The following is an 18,066-nucleotide window of genomic DNA, read 5'->3' on the forward strand; positions in this document are numbered from 1 at the left end:
TGTAAGTGGTTAAAGTCAACACGCTCCCAGATACTCACATTGATTACACTGTATTAGAAAATAGTAAATTATTTATCAGCCTTTCTGACTTGTGATTAGTGTAAAGCCGTTCTTGGATGCAAATTGGAATTGTAATTAGACATGTAGAAAGCCAGCATCTGAGACCTGCTCTCCTGAAGCAGTGTAAGGTACTGTTTTCCTTTTGTACCCAGAATAATTATCAAAGAACACTTTGCACATAAAAAAAATCCATCAATTTATTAAAACCAGAGACAGTTTTACATGTGATCAGGGAACTAAAGCTGGTCACCACGCTGCTGGGAGTTTAAAGCCAGAACATCTCAGGTTCTCACAGTTGCTTTTGTTACTCCTGGGCTGGAAGGGGAAGGTGAGTTCCACACCTCTGCCAATTCATTACTCAGTTTTAAATGAAGCAGTTCTTGAGCAGAGATACACTTAAAAACCCACTTAAAAAACCCACCCCAGACAAAGAGAACAATGATAAAACCCCTTTGGCAGGTACAGCAGAGACCACAGTCACTCAGAGTCAGCTCATGGCTCCCAGAGACTCCGGCTTCAGCCACTTCCCTGCCAATTCCCTTCTGTTCCGTGGCACAACTCATTAAAATTTTAGGAGTAAAAAAATCCATTTACATTTGTGTAATAAGTCTAAACGCATTTAGGTTTTAGAGTTTGCCAACTGCAACTTATGGTGAGCTTTTGAGGACGTGGTTTGGGTTTCTTTCCCCTACTTAATTACATCAAAGTAAACCCAACACCAGGCAGGGTCAGGGACGTGCTGGTTTAAGACTGAAGCGTGAGAGAACAGTTATTAAAAGCAGAAATTTTAAGCCTGCCCTTGCCTGGAGTTGCCCTCTTTGCAGGTGACAGGTGCTGTTTGAGCCAGACCTTGAGCCTGTGAATAAAAACAGAGTCCGACTACAGCACTCTGCTTATCAGCCCAGGCAGAGATTATGGAAAAGAGTGAAAACTGATAATTTCACTGGAATTGTGCTCTATCTTGCATTTTAATTACCCAACTCTTAATTAGTAGCAGTAAGAGCGGTATTAAAGGTTTCCTCTCTACTGTGAATTGGAGTCCAGAAGAAACAGAGATCTGAGTGTCAACCCTCAGCTGCCAAGATGTTTGTCACCCAAAAATGTCAAAGCACATCCACCTTGCCAGCCCCCTCCACGGGACACCAGGGAGAAAGGAGACACCACATGCATCTGAAGCAGCAAAGTGTCATTATCCTGTTGGAATCCAGTCAAGCCCCTCTCCTCCTGCCCCTTGGGATTAGCATAGCAGTTGAGAAAGTAAATTCAAACCAGGATTTTGAGAGCCTGGGTCAAACCCACACCTCACCCAAGAGCAGGTAGGTGCTCCCGGGTCCCCATGGCAGCCCCCAGTCCCAGTGACAGCAGGCTCAAAACTGGCTCCACACCCATGTGTAGAGGTCCTCAGTCACACAGGAGAGTGGGGAAGAAGTTTCCAGGCATCCAGGCACACAAAGCTCCGAGCTTTGGTGCCAAGGGCTCTTCTTGCCAGAGGCAGCAGCTTAACTCTGGGAGAGTATGTGCAGCACTTGGGTGTTCAGAGAGGAGAGGGAGTGCAGGGTCACCCCGGGGGCCCCGATCTTGGTCTCCCAGCATTCAAATCCACAGGCACACAAGTCTTGCTTGGCTGCTTCCACGGCCAGCGGGGAGGTGTCTGCCAAGAGGAAGGCAAGAGCAGCCAGTGAGGCAGCTGGGCCACCGCAGGGAGAGCAAAACAGGCCATGGCACCTTCAAACACATGGCCCCTGGCACGGGGCCAGTGCCCTCAGGGCCTGACACACATAAATGAATGCCCTGAACCGCCCCTGGATGACACACTGCAACCCCCACCCCCATACCGAGGTAGCTCTGCCAGACATCCCACCCCATCCCACCACAGCCACACCAGGGCTGGCAGTGATCCCTCTGCCCCCAAAGTTGAGCCCCCCAGGGCTGTGGGGAATGGGGAAGGATGCCTGGGGTGGCAGTCACTGACCTGGTGGCAGCAGAGTGATGGCACAGCCACCCCCACCAGCCCCGGTCAGTTTGCTGTGCAGCCCGTGGGATGCCGTCACCTGGCACAGCCTGTCCAGGGACGGGTGTCCAACCCCCAGCACGTTCAAGTGGTGTTGGTTTATGTCAAAGAATTCCTGAAAGCAACCACACAGAGATGAGGTGAGCACATGTGGAGACAGAAGGTCTTTACAGAAGTGGTAGAGAGGTGCAGGGGAGCTGCCCTACCTTCCAACTATCCTGTTTCTGCCAGAAATTTACCCACCAGCACCAGGCAACAAGGTTAGGACAGAGTCTGAGCCTTGGGTTGCTCATCTGTCCCTGTCCCCCTCATCCATTGTAGAGTGACAAGGGTACAACAGCTCCTGGACCTCCTCAGAAAACCCTGATCACTGCAAGCTGCCAGCAGACATTTATTCCAGAGCTCTGTGATGCCTCCTGACTCCTTTCCTCTCCCTGTCACACGAGTGTTGAGCAGGAGGCTGTGCAAGGCCGCGGGAAGGGCACTGAGCCAGCATCTCTCATTCCTGTCCCCCTGCCCTGCCATCCATCCAGCAGAGCTAAAACCAGGGACTTCTGACACGACTGAGGCACCACTGCAGAGGCCACACAGAGGTACCTTCCCCTGTTTGCTTTGGGCAGCACTTCTCCTCCTCATGGGCAGGGCCTGGGCCAGGAGCCAAGGGGCCTCTTGGCAGCTCCACACTGGGAATCTGGCACCCAGCTCGAGTGGGGTCGACAGAGTCCTTCCCTCAGGAGCAGCACAGGCCACCCTGTGAATGCACCCACACCCTCCTGGCAGTGCTGTGAGTGCAGCCCTGCCCACTGCCCCAGCCAGGCATAGATCTGCTGCTCCAGAGAGAGCTGCCCCAGCAGCCCCAAGGGATGGGCAACACCACACAGCTGGGAGTTACAGCTTCTCTCCTCCCAGTACAACAGGTGATGGATTCAGGACCAGAGGGAAGGGCTTAGTCTGTGCTCAGAGTAGGTCTGGAGCCTGGTCAGGAGCTGACACTGGACCCCAGGTACCACGGGGCCATCACAGCTCATCAGCACCAGCAGCAGAGGAAGGTTGTTCTCAGCAACACCACTCTGACACCCCAACTCCACCACCTCCAAAGCACGTGGTGGCTGCTCCCAGAGGCTGTCACAAGCCAGGGGACACAGGACCAGTCCCAGAAAGGCTCCCTAACAGCAGCCCTGTGTTCCCTCCTCCAGTCAGTGGCCAAAGCTCTTACCTGTCTGCAGCTCACAGTGAGCCAGGAGGGATGCACAGGGAACACAGGGGCACATCACCCTCTCTCAGCTCCACACGGGTCTCCTGCCAACACTATAAGGAGGGGACAGTGCAGGAATAATCCCTCTCCCCCTTCCAGAGCATTTCTGTCCTGTTTAAAGAACAGCAGGGAGAGGAAGGAGCCAGCAGCACACAGAGCTCAACCATCAACCTCCTGGGCTGGGCTGGACACACGTCCATCCAGAAGCCTCTTTACATGCCTGAGTGAGGGCACAGCACTGTCTGTGATGATCCAAGACACCTGTCATCTCCTGATCCAAAATCTGCCAGGAATCAGATGACAGCTTATGACACACTAGACTAGTTCGATGGGTCTAATACAGCACTGGCCAGAACAGCACATTTCAGAAACAGCCAAAAAAATATAATCAGCTGTGCTCTTCAAGCACAAGACAAAACAACAGATTCAAGACAGGAACCTGCTCACTGCAGAGCTGCTTCCTGGGTGTGGGATGCAAGGATGCTTTGGCATCTTCCATGTGAGGATCTCAGAGCACAACTCCAATTATCTCCCCTCTTCCCTGTACCCCAATACTTGCAACAGCCTGAGGACATGGAATTAAGGGGAAGAGCGGTGTGAAGCTGTGCTGTGAACAGACTCCAGACCTCCCCCAGCTGATGCCAGCTCAGTCCACCCTGATGGGTACAGGATCCCACCACCCTTTTGGTGCAAAGAGAGCAAGACTTTTCCACAAATCCCACAGGAGACCCCTCACAGCTGCGGAGGGAACAACCCACCAGCAAGAGCAAGGACGAGCAGAGTCCTCACAGAAGAGATCCAGATGCCAACAAAGATCTGCCTTGCTGGTACCAAGTGGTTCCTGACTGTCCAGGTTGGCTCCCAGGGCCAGGCCAGGTTTGGCTGAGCTGGGACACACATCCCTCCCCCCGGTGCTGGGGATCAGCATTACAGCACTCTCAGCACTTCTTCCACTCGGAAGCGTGTTCCTCCCCCCCAGCAGCCTCTTCTCTGTGAGCAAAGCCAAGACAAACAGATCTTTGTGTGCACCTCGTGCATCACTGTCAGGTCAGCTCTGGGCACAGCTCTGTCTGTCGTTCTCCGGAGCCAGGACGAGCGCAGGGCACTGGGAGCTGGCTCAGAACCAGCCCATCACAAACCAGTGGCTCTGGGCTCCCACTCCTCACTCCAGCCCTGGCAGTGAAAGAGCAGTTGCTTCACAGTGACTGCCAGAACGAGCACGGCTGGCCCATGGCACAGACATCACTCCACGATTCTTAGGGAAGGGAAACCAACTCTCCAGAGCCACAGGTCCACAGAGCCCCAGGCTCACTGCCCCCGTTCCCAACCCACAGCTGTGGAGAGGCAGCAGCAGCATTTTGTGTCTCCTGGCTCCAGGAAGGGCATTAAAAGCAGCACACACAGACCACGGCTTCGCTCGGAACTGAACATTTCCTGCCATCACATTTTTTTCTCAGACCTAATGTTCTTTAAATGACATTTTGATGTTCAACAGTAGCAGTGTCTAAAAATACTGGCGAACAAGCCCCTTACCTCCAGCACAGGGTAATACTCTGGTGATGGATTTGCAGGCATCTCTTCCAGAACATTTTGGCACTCCTGAGAAATGGCATCGATGGAGTCCAGCACCGGGTTCATTATTGCAGGGAACTGAGAAAGGGGGGGAAGGAAGAGGTGAGACACTGGCCTTCCAAAGCACTGGCATGAAACCGGCCCCAGTCTCTCTGAGCTGGGCAATTCCTCACCCCATTTGGGGCTACTCATTCACAGAGCACCCCACTGCAAGGCAGCGCTGCTCCTGCCTGCAGAAAATGGAGGAAGAGAGGGGAAGGCCAGAGGAATGAACTGTTCTTTTGCAAAGTGGTGATTTTCGTGGCAAGCCCTGTTAATGCTGGAGAAAAGGAGGAGATGAGTTGAACCCCCATTCCCAGGCAGCTGGGTTTTAGGCAGTAGATAGGAATGCAGTGACCACAGGAGGAATCTCCCAAAGGATCACTGTGGGAGCTACAGTCCCACATGAGGGTTATCTCCATCCCCACAACCACACAGGTGCTGCACCTTCAGGATCTTCTCCTTGACCCCAGCCACCAGGACCTTGGTGCTTCGAGGGACTTTTGTGTTGGTCAGCAAGATCCTCAGCATGGGCACCCTGAAAGCAACAGGAGATAGAGAATCCCAGAGCAGTTTGGGTTGGAAGGGACCTTAAAGCCCATCTCATTCCAAGCCCCTACCATGGGCAGGGAACATCTCCTGGCCTCTTTCCTTCACAGCCCCCAAGGCCAAAGCTCATTCTGCCTCAAAAGGCCTCTTTCAGACGCCCAAGATAAGAAGACCCATTAGTTTTACAAAACTTAAGCAGGTGCTTCAGTGCTGGGTTCAGGCTTTTTCCTCTTGGATACAAGGAACAACTGCACTAGTACTATAAATAGGACTGAAATGTATTTACTGAAATCTGTGGTTTTCAAGCAAAATTTTTCCTTTGAAATCCTCTCCATGAGGGTAGCCAGCAGTGGCCATTAACTGCTAATAGAGCAATTTCATGCACTGTGAAAGATTTTAATGGAGTCAGATTATCCTTGGCTGGCAGGAGGCAGAAGGAACACGCAGGACCCAGATTTCTCTCTGCCAGTGGGTTTTCCCCCCACCAGGTAAGCACAAAGTTCCCCCTCCCCACAATGTCATTTGCTGCCAGGAGCAGATCCATTCCTGCTGCCCATAATGCCATGAAATTAATATTGATCCTCCGTGCTGTGTTCATCTAATGCCAGATAATGACCAAACGTTTCATTGTCCCCCCCATCCACCCCAAACCAAGGCAACACTCAGGCTGCCCACCCCCCAAATGTGGCTGCAAAGCCCTTCCCACGCTCCAGCCACCTCCCATCATCCTCATACCCACAACACCCACCCAGAGCCTCCCTGACATGTTCCACCCACCGTGTGTGAGGGTTATTTTTAAACTCCAGTATTACCTCTTTAATGGTGTGATTTTTCCTGCTTGGTATCTCAGGGCTCCACCTAAAGTAAAATACATGTATTGTCTCGGCACAGGGTGAGTGCAGAGATAACACAGGAGCTCTTTCATCCTCAGAACCTCACCCAGAGCCTGTGACAGTAATTGCAAGAAACACCAGCTAAATGAACCATGTTCTCCAGCAGCACAAATGTGCCTCACCCTGCTGCCTTAATGAGAGGGTCTGGCCGGACGTAGTTAACCCAGGGCCCTTCCCTTTGCTCTCCTCCAATCTGGGATCACATCAAATAATTTTTTAAAAGGCAAACAGTTTGGCCAGCAGTAAATCTTCCCTGAAAAAAAACAGAATCCAGCAGCGCTTCCCTGGGGCAGAGCCAAGGACAGGGGTTTCCATGGACTGAATGGGTGAGCAGCCATCCTTCAGCATGGAATTTCATTGTCCAGAAGGAATGTCTCACTTGGCTCCTACCCTCACAGAGGCACTGCGATTAGGTCTCATTAGAAAGATTATTAACAGTCTCCAAGGACACTTTCAAAACACTGGGAAGTCTCTGCTAATTGAAACTAAATGACAGCTGTCCAACTGCATTTTCTCCAGCATTATCCCTGGGATGGGATTAGGCTTCTTTGTTCCTGCCAGAATGTTTAAAATATCAGTTATTTGTGGTGGGGTCTCTGCCCCATGGCACCTGCCCAGGGGGACACAGAGCCCTGGTGTTCCTGCAGCCAGTCCCAGCTCACAGATGGGGCAAACTGAAGGATTCCCTCTGCTCTGAACAAAACAGGGCTCTGGATTTGGGAGTTAACGTGGGGAGCAGCACACACACCTACCCCAGGTACCAACAGCATTATCCACACCCGATGGATTCCCATGGATCACCCGCTCCCCTTGGAAGGCCCAGCTGTTAATTAACGTCAGCTCTTCTTCTGTCCACCTGGAAGGCAAGAAAATGACCCCAACACACAATTACCCCAGGCCAGTGTGAGGGAGGGAGTAGATTCAGGGAGATCAAATTTAACAGGATGCAAGTCCAAACCCATCCCCACCTCAACAAACACATTGGAAAGGCTGAGGGAGTTGGGATTGTTCAGCCTGGAAAAGAGAAGCTAATAATTGTGGCCTTCCAGGACCTGAAGTGGCTAGAAGAAACATGGAGAGAGACCATATATAAGGTTCAGGAGTGACAGGACAAGGAGAATGGCTTCCACTGCCAGAGGGCAGGGTTAGGTGGGATACTGTGAAGGAATCCTTCCCTGTGAAGGTGGTGAGGCCCTGGCACAGGTTGCCCAGAGAAGCTGTGGCTGCCCCATTCCCGGAAGTGTCCAAGGCCAGGGTGGACTGGGCTTGGAGCAACCTGGGACAGTGGAAGGTGTCCCTGTCCATGGCAGGGGAGTGGGATGAGATGATCTTTGAGGCCTCTTTCTACCCAAACCATCCCATGATTCTCTGATCTTGGTGTGAGATCCTGCTCATCAACAGGCAGGACAGTGCACTTACAGGAGCAGAGGGTGAGAACAGAATGGTAAAAGCTGCATTTCAGATGTGCAACTTTAGCCCCTGGTGACCAGCTGCTCAGCTGCAGAGCCTCCCAAAATGGGTCAAAAAGTGTATCAGTTCTAACTCCATCATCTCCAGCAAATACTTTGATTTTTAGGGATTAACTCCAAACACTTGAAGTTGCGCCAAGTGCTGGCCCAGGGAGCACAGAAGGGAAGCAGACACACATCCAGAAGGTGTTATCCTAAAAATCGCAAAAGCAGGTTTTCTGTCATCTGAAAAGCAGTCACACAAACTGGCGAATGCTTTGGGAGTTTAAATGCTGGCACAGACTTTGGTGCTGGGTCAGACTCACAAGGATCAAGGCCCCTTACTGAACACACTAATTAACGGGCTGCAGAAGCAGAAAAAAGCAAAGGCAGAGCTGCCACTTACAGAGCAATTGCTGGCTGTGACTTCAGAGATTTCTCCCCCACTGCCTCCCAAAACCCTACGGCTTCCCACACATCCCCTTCAGAACTCACCAGTCTCTCAAACCCACTTGTTCCCTCCACACTGAATGATTCTGGCACCTCAAGGGAAGCTCAACACCCACAGGGAGCCAGCTGAGCCTCCTGCACCCTGCAGGGACATATTTACCTCACACAGGGACCCAAATCATGGAATGGTTTGGGTTGGGAGGGACCTTAAAGCTCAGCTCATTCCATCCCCTGCCATGGGGAAGGACACCTTCCACTATCCCAGGTTGCTCCAAGCCCCATCCAACCTGGCCTTGGACACTTCCAGGGATGGGGCAGCCACAGCTTCTCTGGGCAACTTGTGCCAGGGCCTGACCACCCTCACAGGAAGGAATTTCTTCCCAATATCCCATCTAAGCCTACTCTCAGTTTGAGCAGAGACACACCTCTGACGCTCCTTGCACACCACAAGCCTGCTCTACAGTCCATTCAACAGGTCTTTAGAATAAAATAGGTATTCCATGCTAGAGCACAGGCACAAATACAGATTTTGGAAAAGCCTCACAGAGTCTTGCAAGGCAAGGCAGAAGTTCCAAGAGCCACCTGCTGTGTGGAAGCTGTTTCCCTTCACTCCCACTTCCCCGGGCTTCAGCTGAACGTCTTTATCCATCTCCACACACCTTGCATCCCACTTGCCAGTACTTAATCTGTGGAGCACTCAGAGAACAGCTCCCAACACCACCACTCCCAGAGAGGAGCGAGGCTTGCTGTAAACCACTTGTTTTTAATCCTCTTTGAGAGGCTGCGATTCCTCCCGACACAGGAGCCATTATATCACGCTGTTCTTTTCTTGCCACGTTAAGCAAAAACCCTCTGAAGTCTGACACCCCCATCTCTCACTCTCCCCTCTGCATGCCAGCTGCAAGGAAGGAATTATGCTGGATCCACGCTGCAGCCAAGGGAATGAATGAAGACATCCTGGCTGCTCCGAGTGGAGCTGCCCTTTCAGTTCTCAGTGTGGGAGATTTGCCCGAGCACGGGGGACAAACTGCTCCCTCCAAGAACCTGTTTCTGGGTCAAGCTGCAAATTCTAGTTTAGAAGCAGAACACAGTCTCACAACCCCTCCCCTTGCCATCTCACTCTCATCCCATACCAAATACAGCCAGAAAAGGCTGCACCTGGCACAGGGAGCACAAGGAAGTTCTGACCCCCCCAGCTGTGGCACACAGCTTCAAACAGAGCCTCCTCTCACACAGGGCACAGCACACCAGGCCTCCAGGGCTGAGCTCCAAGGGTAGAAGGAAAGAAACTCTCTTTCACCAGCCACTGATAAAGGGGAAAGACAGGCAGGAGATCAGGAGGAAACGTAGCACACACAGAAAAAAACCCCAAAAACATGGGAAATACAGAAAACCCAGAAAGGATCCTGGAGGACTCAAAGCAAAACCTGGAAGACGCTCAGAGACAACAGAGGAAATTGAGGTTAAAAAAATTCAGCACATTAAAGTGTGTGTTTTATTTGCTTGGAAAAAAATCAAGCTTTTTTTTTTCCCCCTGTTTAACTATGTATATGTGACACCAGACAAAGGAAATGGGGTGAGTTTTATGATGTCTCTGCATCCAGCTGCTTTTATCAGGAGAAGTGAATGATAAATGTGATTTCAGGTCAGGGCTCTGGGACAGGGTTGGGAACACTAGGGAGAGACAGGAAATGGGCTCAGGGTGCCACTGCTGTGGTCACAGCCAAGAGAGCAGGAGAGGTGGCAGTGCCAGAATTCCTGGAGGTAAAAGGAAAGATGTGGCACAGGGAGCAGAGCTGTGGATCCCAGGCAAGGAGGCTTCCCCAGTTCCTTACCTGGCTGTGGAGTCTCCCTCCTGCAGTGGGCAGGAGATGGCCCCACACACCATGAGCAGGGCAGCAGCCAAGCACACGGCATAGGCAGCACTGGAGCCCAGCCCTGCTCCCGTGGGCAGCTCCGACCACACCAGGATGTCCACACTCGGAACGTCCCTGGAACACAGACACACAGGAATGACACAACCACCCCAAATTCCACCCTGAGACAACACTACAGAGGCAAAAGAGGCCAACTGGGACTGATTGGAGGGAAAGCTGGTTGAAAACTGGTAACATCAGCACACACATCTGACACACAGGGGCTTCAGGAGGACTCATTCTCCAGTGGAGTGGCCTAGCTAAGCCTGAGACAAAGCCTTGCTGAGCTGGATCCATGACTGGCACAGTTTGTCAGGCTGATAGCGGGGACACTCGGTAACTAAATACTTGAGCAGCATCACAAAGAGCCCCTTCAAAGACTGCTGTGAACATTATTTTAATAGTATTTCTAAATAAAGCGTAAATATCCCAAATCTGTAATTGCAGTTACATCCCACTGGAGCAATGGGAAGACGGAATATGAACACATCCCTGTCCCTCTGCTCCACTGAGCACACCTGGGTTGTGCTACAGACCCCAAACTGAAACCCTGGAGTTTTTCCCTGTGGGTGAGTGTCAGAACTCTGTACTGCTGGTCTCAGAGCTGTGACAGCCCCAGTGCCACCAGTGAGCAACTCCCAGACTGCAGGGCCAGCCACAATGCAGCTGCACATCCCAGCTCTTTAACCCTTGGTTTCTTTGATGTGAATACTGAAGTTGGGGTCTGACTTGGTTTCTAAAAGCCAACAGGGCTGTATCAGACTGACCACCTGCCCAGTCACACCAAGAGCATCAATGGTGCTGGGCAAATTTGGAAACTGGAGCAGCCCTGAGTTGGGCTTACCCCAACCTCTCCTATTTTTAGGGACATTTAGCCCACAAAAGGATCAAACAGCTCAGATAACAAATACAGGAGCTGCCAGCTAGAGTGAGGGATGTCTGTGTTGTGACTGTGGGATGCATTGCTCTGATTTAAGCCCCTTGATGCCTAAATGAAAGCAGGTGATTTCCAACCCACCTGCCCAGGGCACCCACCCACTCACCCACCATCTCAGCTCTCAAGTCTCCTGAGGGCCCAGAACCCAAATGAAGTGAGACTCCTTGTAATTCCTTATTTTGCTCCCAGGATTTGTTTTCTCCTCATGACTTTGCAACAGCAACTAATAGTGAACAACACCCAACAGGTTTATTTTGGGGCAGGAGAAGAGCCTTACCCATACTTAGCTGAAATAGCCAGGCACATGTACAGGAAGGCAAGGGTAGCAAGGCTATCAGGACCTGAGGCTTCAGCAGCAATTCCAGCAAACTCCCTCAGTGCATCCAGCTGCTCTAGGCTGGGGGACTTAGACTCCTCAAAGTCAGCTATGGAAGCAAGCAGGGGAGAATTTAAACACTCAGAAATCAGGGAATTGTTCAACTGAAAGCAATATTTACAACACCTCCTGTTACAGTAGGCAGAAACAGGTGGAGCCGATTTTAGGTTCTACCTCAGGGTTCATGGTAAAAATCAAACCAAATTCTCCACCAGCCACTCCGAAATCCAAGTGTTTCCAGCTGCAAATGTCTCCTTGGCTACACTTCCCAGTGATCACTATGGAGAACTAGGGAAGTCACAAACTCTTCATTAAAGAACGTGGATTCTGGAACTGGGATATTCTAGGGCTCTATCCAATACAAGATGTTGCAGAAATTCCAGTGAGGGCTGCTGGGGGGCAGAGAGGCAGGAAACAGGGCCCCTTATCCCTGCCTTCCTCAGGAGCCCAGCTCTGACCAGCTCCAGAGAGGCTCCTTTTTGGCCCCCCATCTGTCACACCCCTGGACATAGTCCCTGCCTGGCTCCTGCCTGTGTTCCAACACTGCCTGAGCTACAACAGCACAGGAACAGGTCCCTGGGAGCCTGAAACAGGAGGGGACAGACACTGAAGGGGGCACACACAGACACCTGAGCACCGGGGGGGGCACATGGAGGGAGGGTGCGGGGACAGGTCAGCAAAGCACACACACCGAGCAGGGTCAGAGACAGCGACGGAAACACTGCAAATAACCCCGTGGGGGGTCCCAGCACAGTCAGCACACGGGGGGGTCCTGCCCCATGGAGGGGTCTCAGCACAGTCACCCCATGGGAGTTCCAGCACTGTCACTCCATAGGGGGTCTGCACTGTCACCTCATGGGGGGATCCCTGCATTGTTGCCTCACGGGGGTCCCACCACAGTCACCCCACGGGCGTTCCTGCACGATCATCCCACAGGGAGTCCCAGCAGGGTCACCTCGCAGAGGGTCCCACCGAGCAGCACCGAGGGCGTCTCACCCCACCCGGACAGCGCTTCCCCCCCAGCCTTGCCTGCGATCCGGCCCCGCAGGGCCCGCAGCACGGGGGTGTCCCAGCTCCTCTCGACGGCGACCCCGGGCAGACAGACCCGAAGCCGGCCCTCGGTCCCGGGCCGCAGCCGGAGGAACGTCCGCAGGTCCAGCGCCACGGCCAGGGCCACCTGCGGGGGGAGAGCGGAGGTCATGGGGGGCCGGGCAGCGCTCACCGAGACAGGCACCCCTGACCCTGGCCGGCACCACAGCCTAGAACTCAGCACCCCTCACCCTGCCCGGTTCCCCTCCTCTTGTCCGGGCCCCTTTCACCTCCTCCAGCCTCAGCCCCAGCCCCCGCCTCTACTCCCACCCCCACCCTGCCATGCCCCCTCAGCTCTCCCAGCCCCCTCACTCTGCCCGTCCCCCTCACCTTGCCGTGCACCACCGCGTGCTCCCCGTGCACAATCACCTTGCCCGGCGCCGACACCACCAGACCCCGTTCCCACATCGCCGCCACCTTACGGCCCACGCCGACTGACAACCCCGCCCACCAATGACAGCCCCGCCCACTAATGGCAGCCCCGCCCCCCCACGGCCCAGCCAATAGCCGCGAGCTCTTCGGGGGCGGGACTCGGTGCTGGCCAATGGGGAGGCGGCGGCGCGCGGTGGCGCGGCGCTGGGGCGAGGGCGCGGCCGGGGGGCGGGACGGCGGCCGCGGAGGGTCACGGGGCGGCGGGGACGGCGGCCGGGAGGGATGTGGCGGCGGGCGGCCCTGGCGATAGCGGGCCGGGAGTTGTGGGAGCCGCTGGGGGCGGCGGGGCGGCGGGGCCGGAGCGGGGAGGGCAGGTGAGAGGGAGGGCCGGAACCCCCTCACGGTGTCGTTTCCCGCTCACGGCGTGGCTCCCCCACAGTGTGTGTCCTCCCCTCACCGTGTGTCCCCCCGGTGCCGCCCCCTATGGTGTGTGTCCCCCTCCACCCCTGATGTCTTCCCCTCACTGTTCTCCCGCTCCTCTCTGTGTCACCCCACCCCACGGTGTGTCCCCCCTTCACGGTTTGTGCCCCCGCAGCTCCGACCACGATCCCCCCGGTCGTGACCCCCCCGCCCGGTCCCCGCGGATCTACACCAGGACGGGGGACTCAGGTAGAGCCCGGGGGGCACTGAGGGGGCACCGGGGCATGGTCCCCCCACACCCCTGAGGGTCCCCCCCCGCCTTTCCCAAAGGATTCTCCAGCACCTTCACCGGGGAGCGGCGGCCGAAGGGCGACAGGATCTTCGAGGCCTTGGGAGCCACGGACGAGCTGAGCTCGGCCATCGGGTAACTCCGGCCAGGAGGGGCCGAACTCGGGGGGTTTTCGTGTGGAAAATCGTGTTTGTGGTGATTTCTCCATTCCCAGCTGACTCTCCTTTTTTTTTTTTGCTCTAACCAAGGCTGGCTGGTGAGTTTAGCAGTGAAAAGGGCCACAGCTTTGTTGGACAGCTTCACAAAGTGAGTATTAATGGTAATCCTCACCCAGTGCAGTCGCTGCATCTGTGCTACTGAAACATAAACTCACAGGAATCCAATGCATTTAGTCTTTAAATAAATAAATACTAAAGACTCCCTAGATTACTCTCTGAGAGGTAATTTCTTTAACCAAGAAGGAAAGTGGTAGATCAAGTGATCAGTTATGGGCAGCAAACTCATCTCTAGGTTCATTCAGAGTTAAGTCAGATACACATTATGGGTACAAGTTTTGTTGTCACAGAGCCTCGGGTTTGAAATTGGAGCACAGACCCACGTGGGCACAGCAGTGACATAGGTGGCAGCCTGTGAGTTTGGCTAATTAACTTTGCTGAGCACAGGAATGCAGAAAGAGCTAATCAGAGATTTTAGGAAGCTTTTCCAGGCTGCCTCTCCCGTATCCCAGGTTGTGAAGATGCCCTGTGTGGAGGGGGACGTGGCAGTGCTGTCTGCAGATTGTCCCTGCTTTCCCAGAGGTTTGGTGTCCTGCCAGCCAAGGCGTTCTGTGAGCACTCCCAGTGTCCTGCACTCAGCCAGGCTGGTTTGATGTGCCAGTGAAAACAAGTGCATGTGCTAATCTGGCTTCTCAAGCAGCATTTGGGGAGCACTTCCCTGCTCCCTCTGCAGCAGGCTGGGGATGAGGCACAGCAAGGGTGGGATCTTTGATCTACCTCCCCTGGCATGTCAGAGCTGGGGAGTGACAGCACTTGTGGTTTCTGTCCTGGTGCCACGTGCAGGTCCAGTGCATGCTGCAGGATGTGGGCTCCAACCTCGCCACACCGCTCTCCTCGGCCAGGGAGGCTCACCGGAGTAAGTCCTGCCTTTTCCTGGGATGGCAAAAGTTGGGCACAGCCTGGAAGGGGTTGTGTGGGTGGTTAGATACTGTGCAGTGTCAGGGTGTTGGGTGAGGCACAGGGAGGAGCAGCTGGGGAGGCTCATCCTGGAGAAAAGGAGGCTCAAGAGAGACCTTCTCACTCTTTACAAATCCCTGATGGGAGGGTGGAGCCAGAGCAGGTCGGGCTCTGCTCCCAGGGAACAAGGGACAGGACAAAAGGAAACGGCCTCGAGCTGTGCCAGGGGACATTCAGGTTGGACATCAGGAGGAATTTCCTCATGGAAAGGGTGGTCAGGCACTGGAAGGGGCTGCCCAGGCAGGCAGTGGAGTCCCCGTCCCTGAAGGTGTCCAAGGAACGACTGGATGTGGCACTCAGTGCTCTGGGCTGGGGAACAAGGTGGGCATCGGTCACAGGTTGGACTCGATGATCTTGGAGGGCTTTTCCAACCCAAATGATTCTGGGATTCTGTGAAGCACACACGTCCCTGGGTGCTGAGTGACTCACACACAGTCCCAGCAGCTGCTGTGCTTGTGGCACTCAAGTGATGTCAGGTGGCCCGAGACACTGGCCCAGCACCCACCCGGCCCTGCTGAAGCAGGAGGAATTTTTTGGGATGCTTTCTTAGGACTTGCTGATCTAAGGAAAGCAAAAATAGATCTCTGTGTGTCAACTGAATCGTTTCTGAATCACTTTTTTTCAGCTGATTCTCCTTTTCCCCTCTGCAGAACGTACATCTTTCAGCGAGAAGCCGGTGCTGGAGCTGGAGCAGTGGATTGACAGTTACTCAGAGCAGCTCCCACCCCTCAAAGCCTTCATTCTGCCCGTAGGTACTGCCTGTGCCTCTCACCCACTGCAGGAGGCTCACTCACTTCCTTGGGGGAGCCCTGCTCCACTGCTTACCACAGGAAAACAGGTTGGGAAGCCACTATTTCCATTGACAAATGCCAAATAAAAGCAGAGAGGATTTGGGAGTTAAATTTCCCCATCCTGCTGCACTCAGATGTCCCTCCCCTTGCCTGGCCATGGCACAGGGATCAGTCCCATGTGTGTGAGAGGTGCTCAGCTTTTCCAGGGAGGAGAGGGGAGGCTGTGCTGTTGGTGCAGACACTGAGGGGGTGTTTCCTTGCTGTTCCAGTCTGGAGGCAGGAGCAGTGCTGCTCTCCATTTCTGCCGAGCCGTGTGCCGCCGGGCTGAGAGGTGGTGAGTGCTGTGCTGAGGCAACACTGGGAAAAGGGGATGGGGACACTACAACAGCAGCAAACCAGTGCAGTGGGAGCCACCAGCCAGGGCTGGGCTGCACTCAGGGCTTGAGCCAAGCTTTTGTTTGTTTAATCCAGTTCCAGGGGTGCAGGCAGCACAGAGCCAGACTGTGTCTTCCCTCCCCTCAGCTGGGTCATCTGAGTTGAGACAGCACAGACAGGGTTGTGTTGAGCTGCAGCTCCGTGCTCAGCTCCTGTCTGGTCTGATAAATGTGGGAAGGTGGGGCACTGGCAGGTGTAAGATTCAGGGAAGCTCTGAGCGGCTTAAGGTGTCCCTGGAAGTTTTCAAGGCCAGGTTGGATGGGGGTTGGAGTGGCCTGGTCTGGTGAGGGATGTCCTTGCCCGTGGCAGGGGCTGGAACTGGATGGGCTTTTAGGTCCCTTCCAACCCACACCATTCTGGGATTCTACACCCCCATCCAACCTGGCCTTGGACACTTCCAGGGATGGGGCAGCCACAGCTTCTCTGGGCAACCTGTGCCAGGGCCTCATCCCCCTCACAGGGAAGAATCTCTTCCCAATATCCCATCTAACCCTGCCCTCTGGCAGTGGAAAGACATTTCCCCTGGTCCTGGCACTGCAGCCCCTGTAAATAGTCTCTCTCTGTCCAATCATAGCCATGGATGAGTATCCTTGGAGGAGCAGAGCTGGGAGCCTCCGGGACAGTCACAAGCATTATTGGCACCATTTATGCCTCCCAGATTCCTCTGGGGAAGCCAGAAACCTTCACAGATAGAGTGGGGACCCTGGAGGAGGTTGGGGAGTGAAGGGGCTTCAGCAAATTACAGCCCTTTGTGCACGCAGAGCTGGAAGGTTAAACACTAACATTTTCCTTTGCTTTTTCCAGCGTGGTTCCTTTAGTCCAAGCAGGGGAAGCAGATCCAAATGTGGCCAAATATTTAAACAGGTAAAAAAAAAATATAATCCCAAACCCTTATTCTGTCTTACTGAAGCATTCCTGATGGTGTTCCCATAGTTTTGGGAAAAAACTGCGGGGTTTTGCCTCCTGAGAAGCTTCTGGTATAAGATCTTTGAAGTGGTTTTCCTGCTTTTCCTTTGGTTTCCAGGCTCAGTGACTATCTCTTTGTCCTGGCACGTTATGCTGCAATGAAGGAAGGGAAGGAAGAGAAAATATATATAAAACCTGAGCCATAGCGGGGAGCTGGAATGTTTATTTCCTTCATCATGGGAAGATGAATCCAGCAGACTGCTTTTGCCCATCAAGGATGGGAAAGAGAACAGTCCTGGACTGGAAGTGGGATCTGCCAAGAACTTCCAGGTGAAATAACCATGACCTTGTTGATAAATCCTAAGAGGAACAGAATCACAGAATATTCTGAGTTGGAAGGGACCCAAAACCAGCTGTTCTGTTCACTGGGCCTGGTCCACACATCCCATGTGGCGATGGCACCGGAGTCACTGCTGCTCCCAGGCTGGAGTTGAGGCAGGAAAATTCCAAGAACACTTTGGAGATGCCTTTGTTTCCCTGGGCAGTGACAGGTGCTGTGGGAAGGCCTAGACAGGACTCTGTGAAGTGAAGAAAACAATCAGGTTCTCTGTGTCAGTCACAGTGCTGGTGTGGAGCAGCAGCTGGAGGGATTTGGGAATTGTGTCCACAGCTTTGAAATAATAAATGTGAACTTCCTTTTACCAAAGGGCCCTAAACTGTCACACTCAACACTGAGCCCTGTGTGCTTTTCTCTTCCAAGTCCCTTCCGATCCATCAGCCTTGGCTGGAGCTGAGCCGTGCAGATTTACAGGAATGCACCAGGAATTCCTTGGCTCTGGCTGCCTCTTGTTGTGCATGTGAGGAATGTCTCTGGTGCTGACAATCCAGTGCATCCTCTGCCAGGAATGGGGCTCACAGGATGGAGGGGTTAGAGGAGGAAAGGCCGAATCCCAGGGTCGTTCTGGGGTTGACTCTGGGTGGAGCTGCCCCTCGCAACAGGGACCAGCTGGGGGAGCAGAGACCTGG

At 53.8% G+C, this 18,066-nt stretch overlaps 2 protein-coding genes across 2 annotated transcripts; one reads left to right on the top strand and one right to left on the bottom strand.

Moving 5' to 3' along the window:
- Positions 1–231: 231 nt before the first annotated feature.
- MVK (mevalonate kinase) lies at positions 232–13,035 on the bottom strand. Its single transcript, XM_027689601.1, has 10 exons — positions 12,926–13,035; positions 12,536–12,683; positions 11,408–11,555; positions 10,113–10,268; positions 7,132–7,235; positions 6,299–6,344; positions 5,385–5,475; positions 4,860–4,976; positions 2,033–2,186; positions 232–1,711 (listed from the first exon to the last, which is right to left on the bottom strand). Exons 1-10 carry the CDS (start codon positions 13,001–13,003, stop codon positions 1,560–1,562), a joined length of 1,194 nt encoding a protein of 397 aa, XP_027545402.1. The 5' UTR covers positions 13,004–13,035; the 3' UTR covers positions 232–1,559.
- A 426-nt stretch (positions 13,036–13,461) lies between these two features.
- MMAB (metabolism of cobalamin associated B) lies at positions 13,462–17,775 on the top strand. The gene is made up of 8 exons (XM_027689667.1): positions 13,462–13,636; positions 13,718–13,811; positions 13,925–13,982; positions 14,735–14,807; positions 15,559–15,656; positions 15,969–16,033; positions 16,939–16,998; positions 17,159–17,775. Exons 1-8 carry the CDS (start codon positions 13,477–13,479, stop codon positions 17,244–17,246), a joined length of 696 nt encoding a protein of 231 aa, XP_027545468.1. The 5' UTR covers positions 13,462–13,476; the 3' UTR covers positions 17,247–17,775.
- The last annotated feature ends 291 nt before the right edge of the window (positions 17,776–18,066 follow it).

Source organism: Neopelma chrysocephalum, unplaced genomic scaffold (genome assembly GCF_003984885.1).
Source record: "Neopelma chrysocephalum unplaced genomic scaffold, ASM398488v2 Primary Assembly neopelma1_77, whole genome shotgun sequence".
Classification (NCBI taxonomy): domain Eukaryota; kingdom Metazoa; phylum Chordata; class Aves; order Passeriformes; family Pipridae; genus Neopelma; species Neopelma chrysocephalum.

Bases quoted from the DNA above. Each gene is read 5' to 3' on its own strand.
- MVK (XM_027689601.1), bottom strand. From the start codon at position 13,003: ATGTGGGAACGGGGTCTGGTGGTGTCGGCGCCGGGCAAGGTGATTGTG. The intron at 4,977-5,384 runs GTGCAGCACCTG...CCCCTTTCTCAG, and splicing joins TCAAGGAGAAGATCCTGAAG to TTCCCTGCAATAATGAACCC. The intron at 2,187-4,859 runs GTAAGGGGCTTG...GGTTGCTTTCAG, and splicing joins AGTATTACCCTGTGCTGGAG to GAATTCTTTGACATAAACCA.
- MMAB (XM_027689667.1), top strand. From the start codon at position 13,477: ATGTCTTCCCCTCACTGTTCTCCCGCTCCTCTCTGTGTCACCCCACCC. The intron at 14,808-15,558 runs GTAAGTCCTGCC...TCCCCTCTGCAG, and splicing joins GGCCAGGGAGGCTCACCGGA to AACGTACATCTTTCAGCGAG. The intron at 15,657-15,968 runs GTAGGTACTGCC...TTGCTGTTCCAG, and splicing joins TCAAAGCCTTCATTCTGCCC to TCTGGAGGCAGGAGCAGTGC.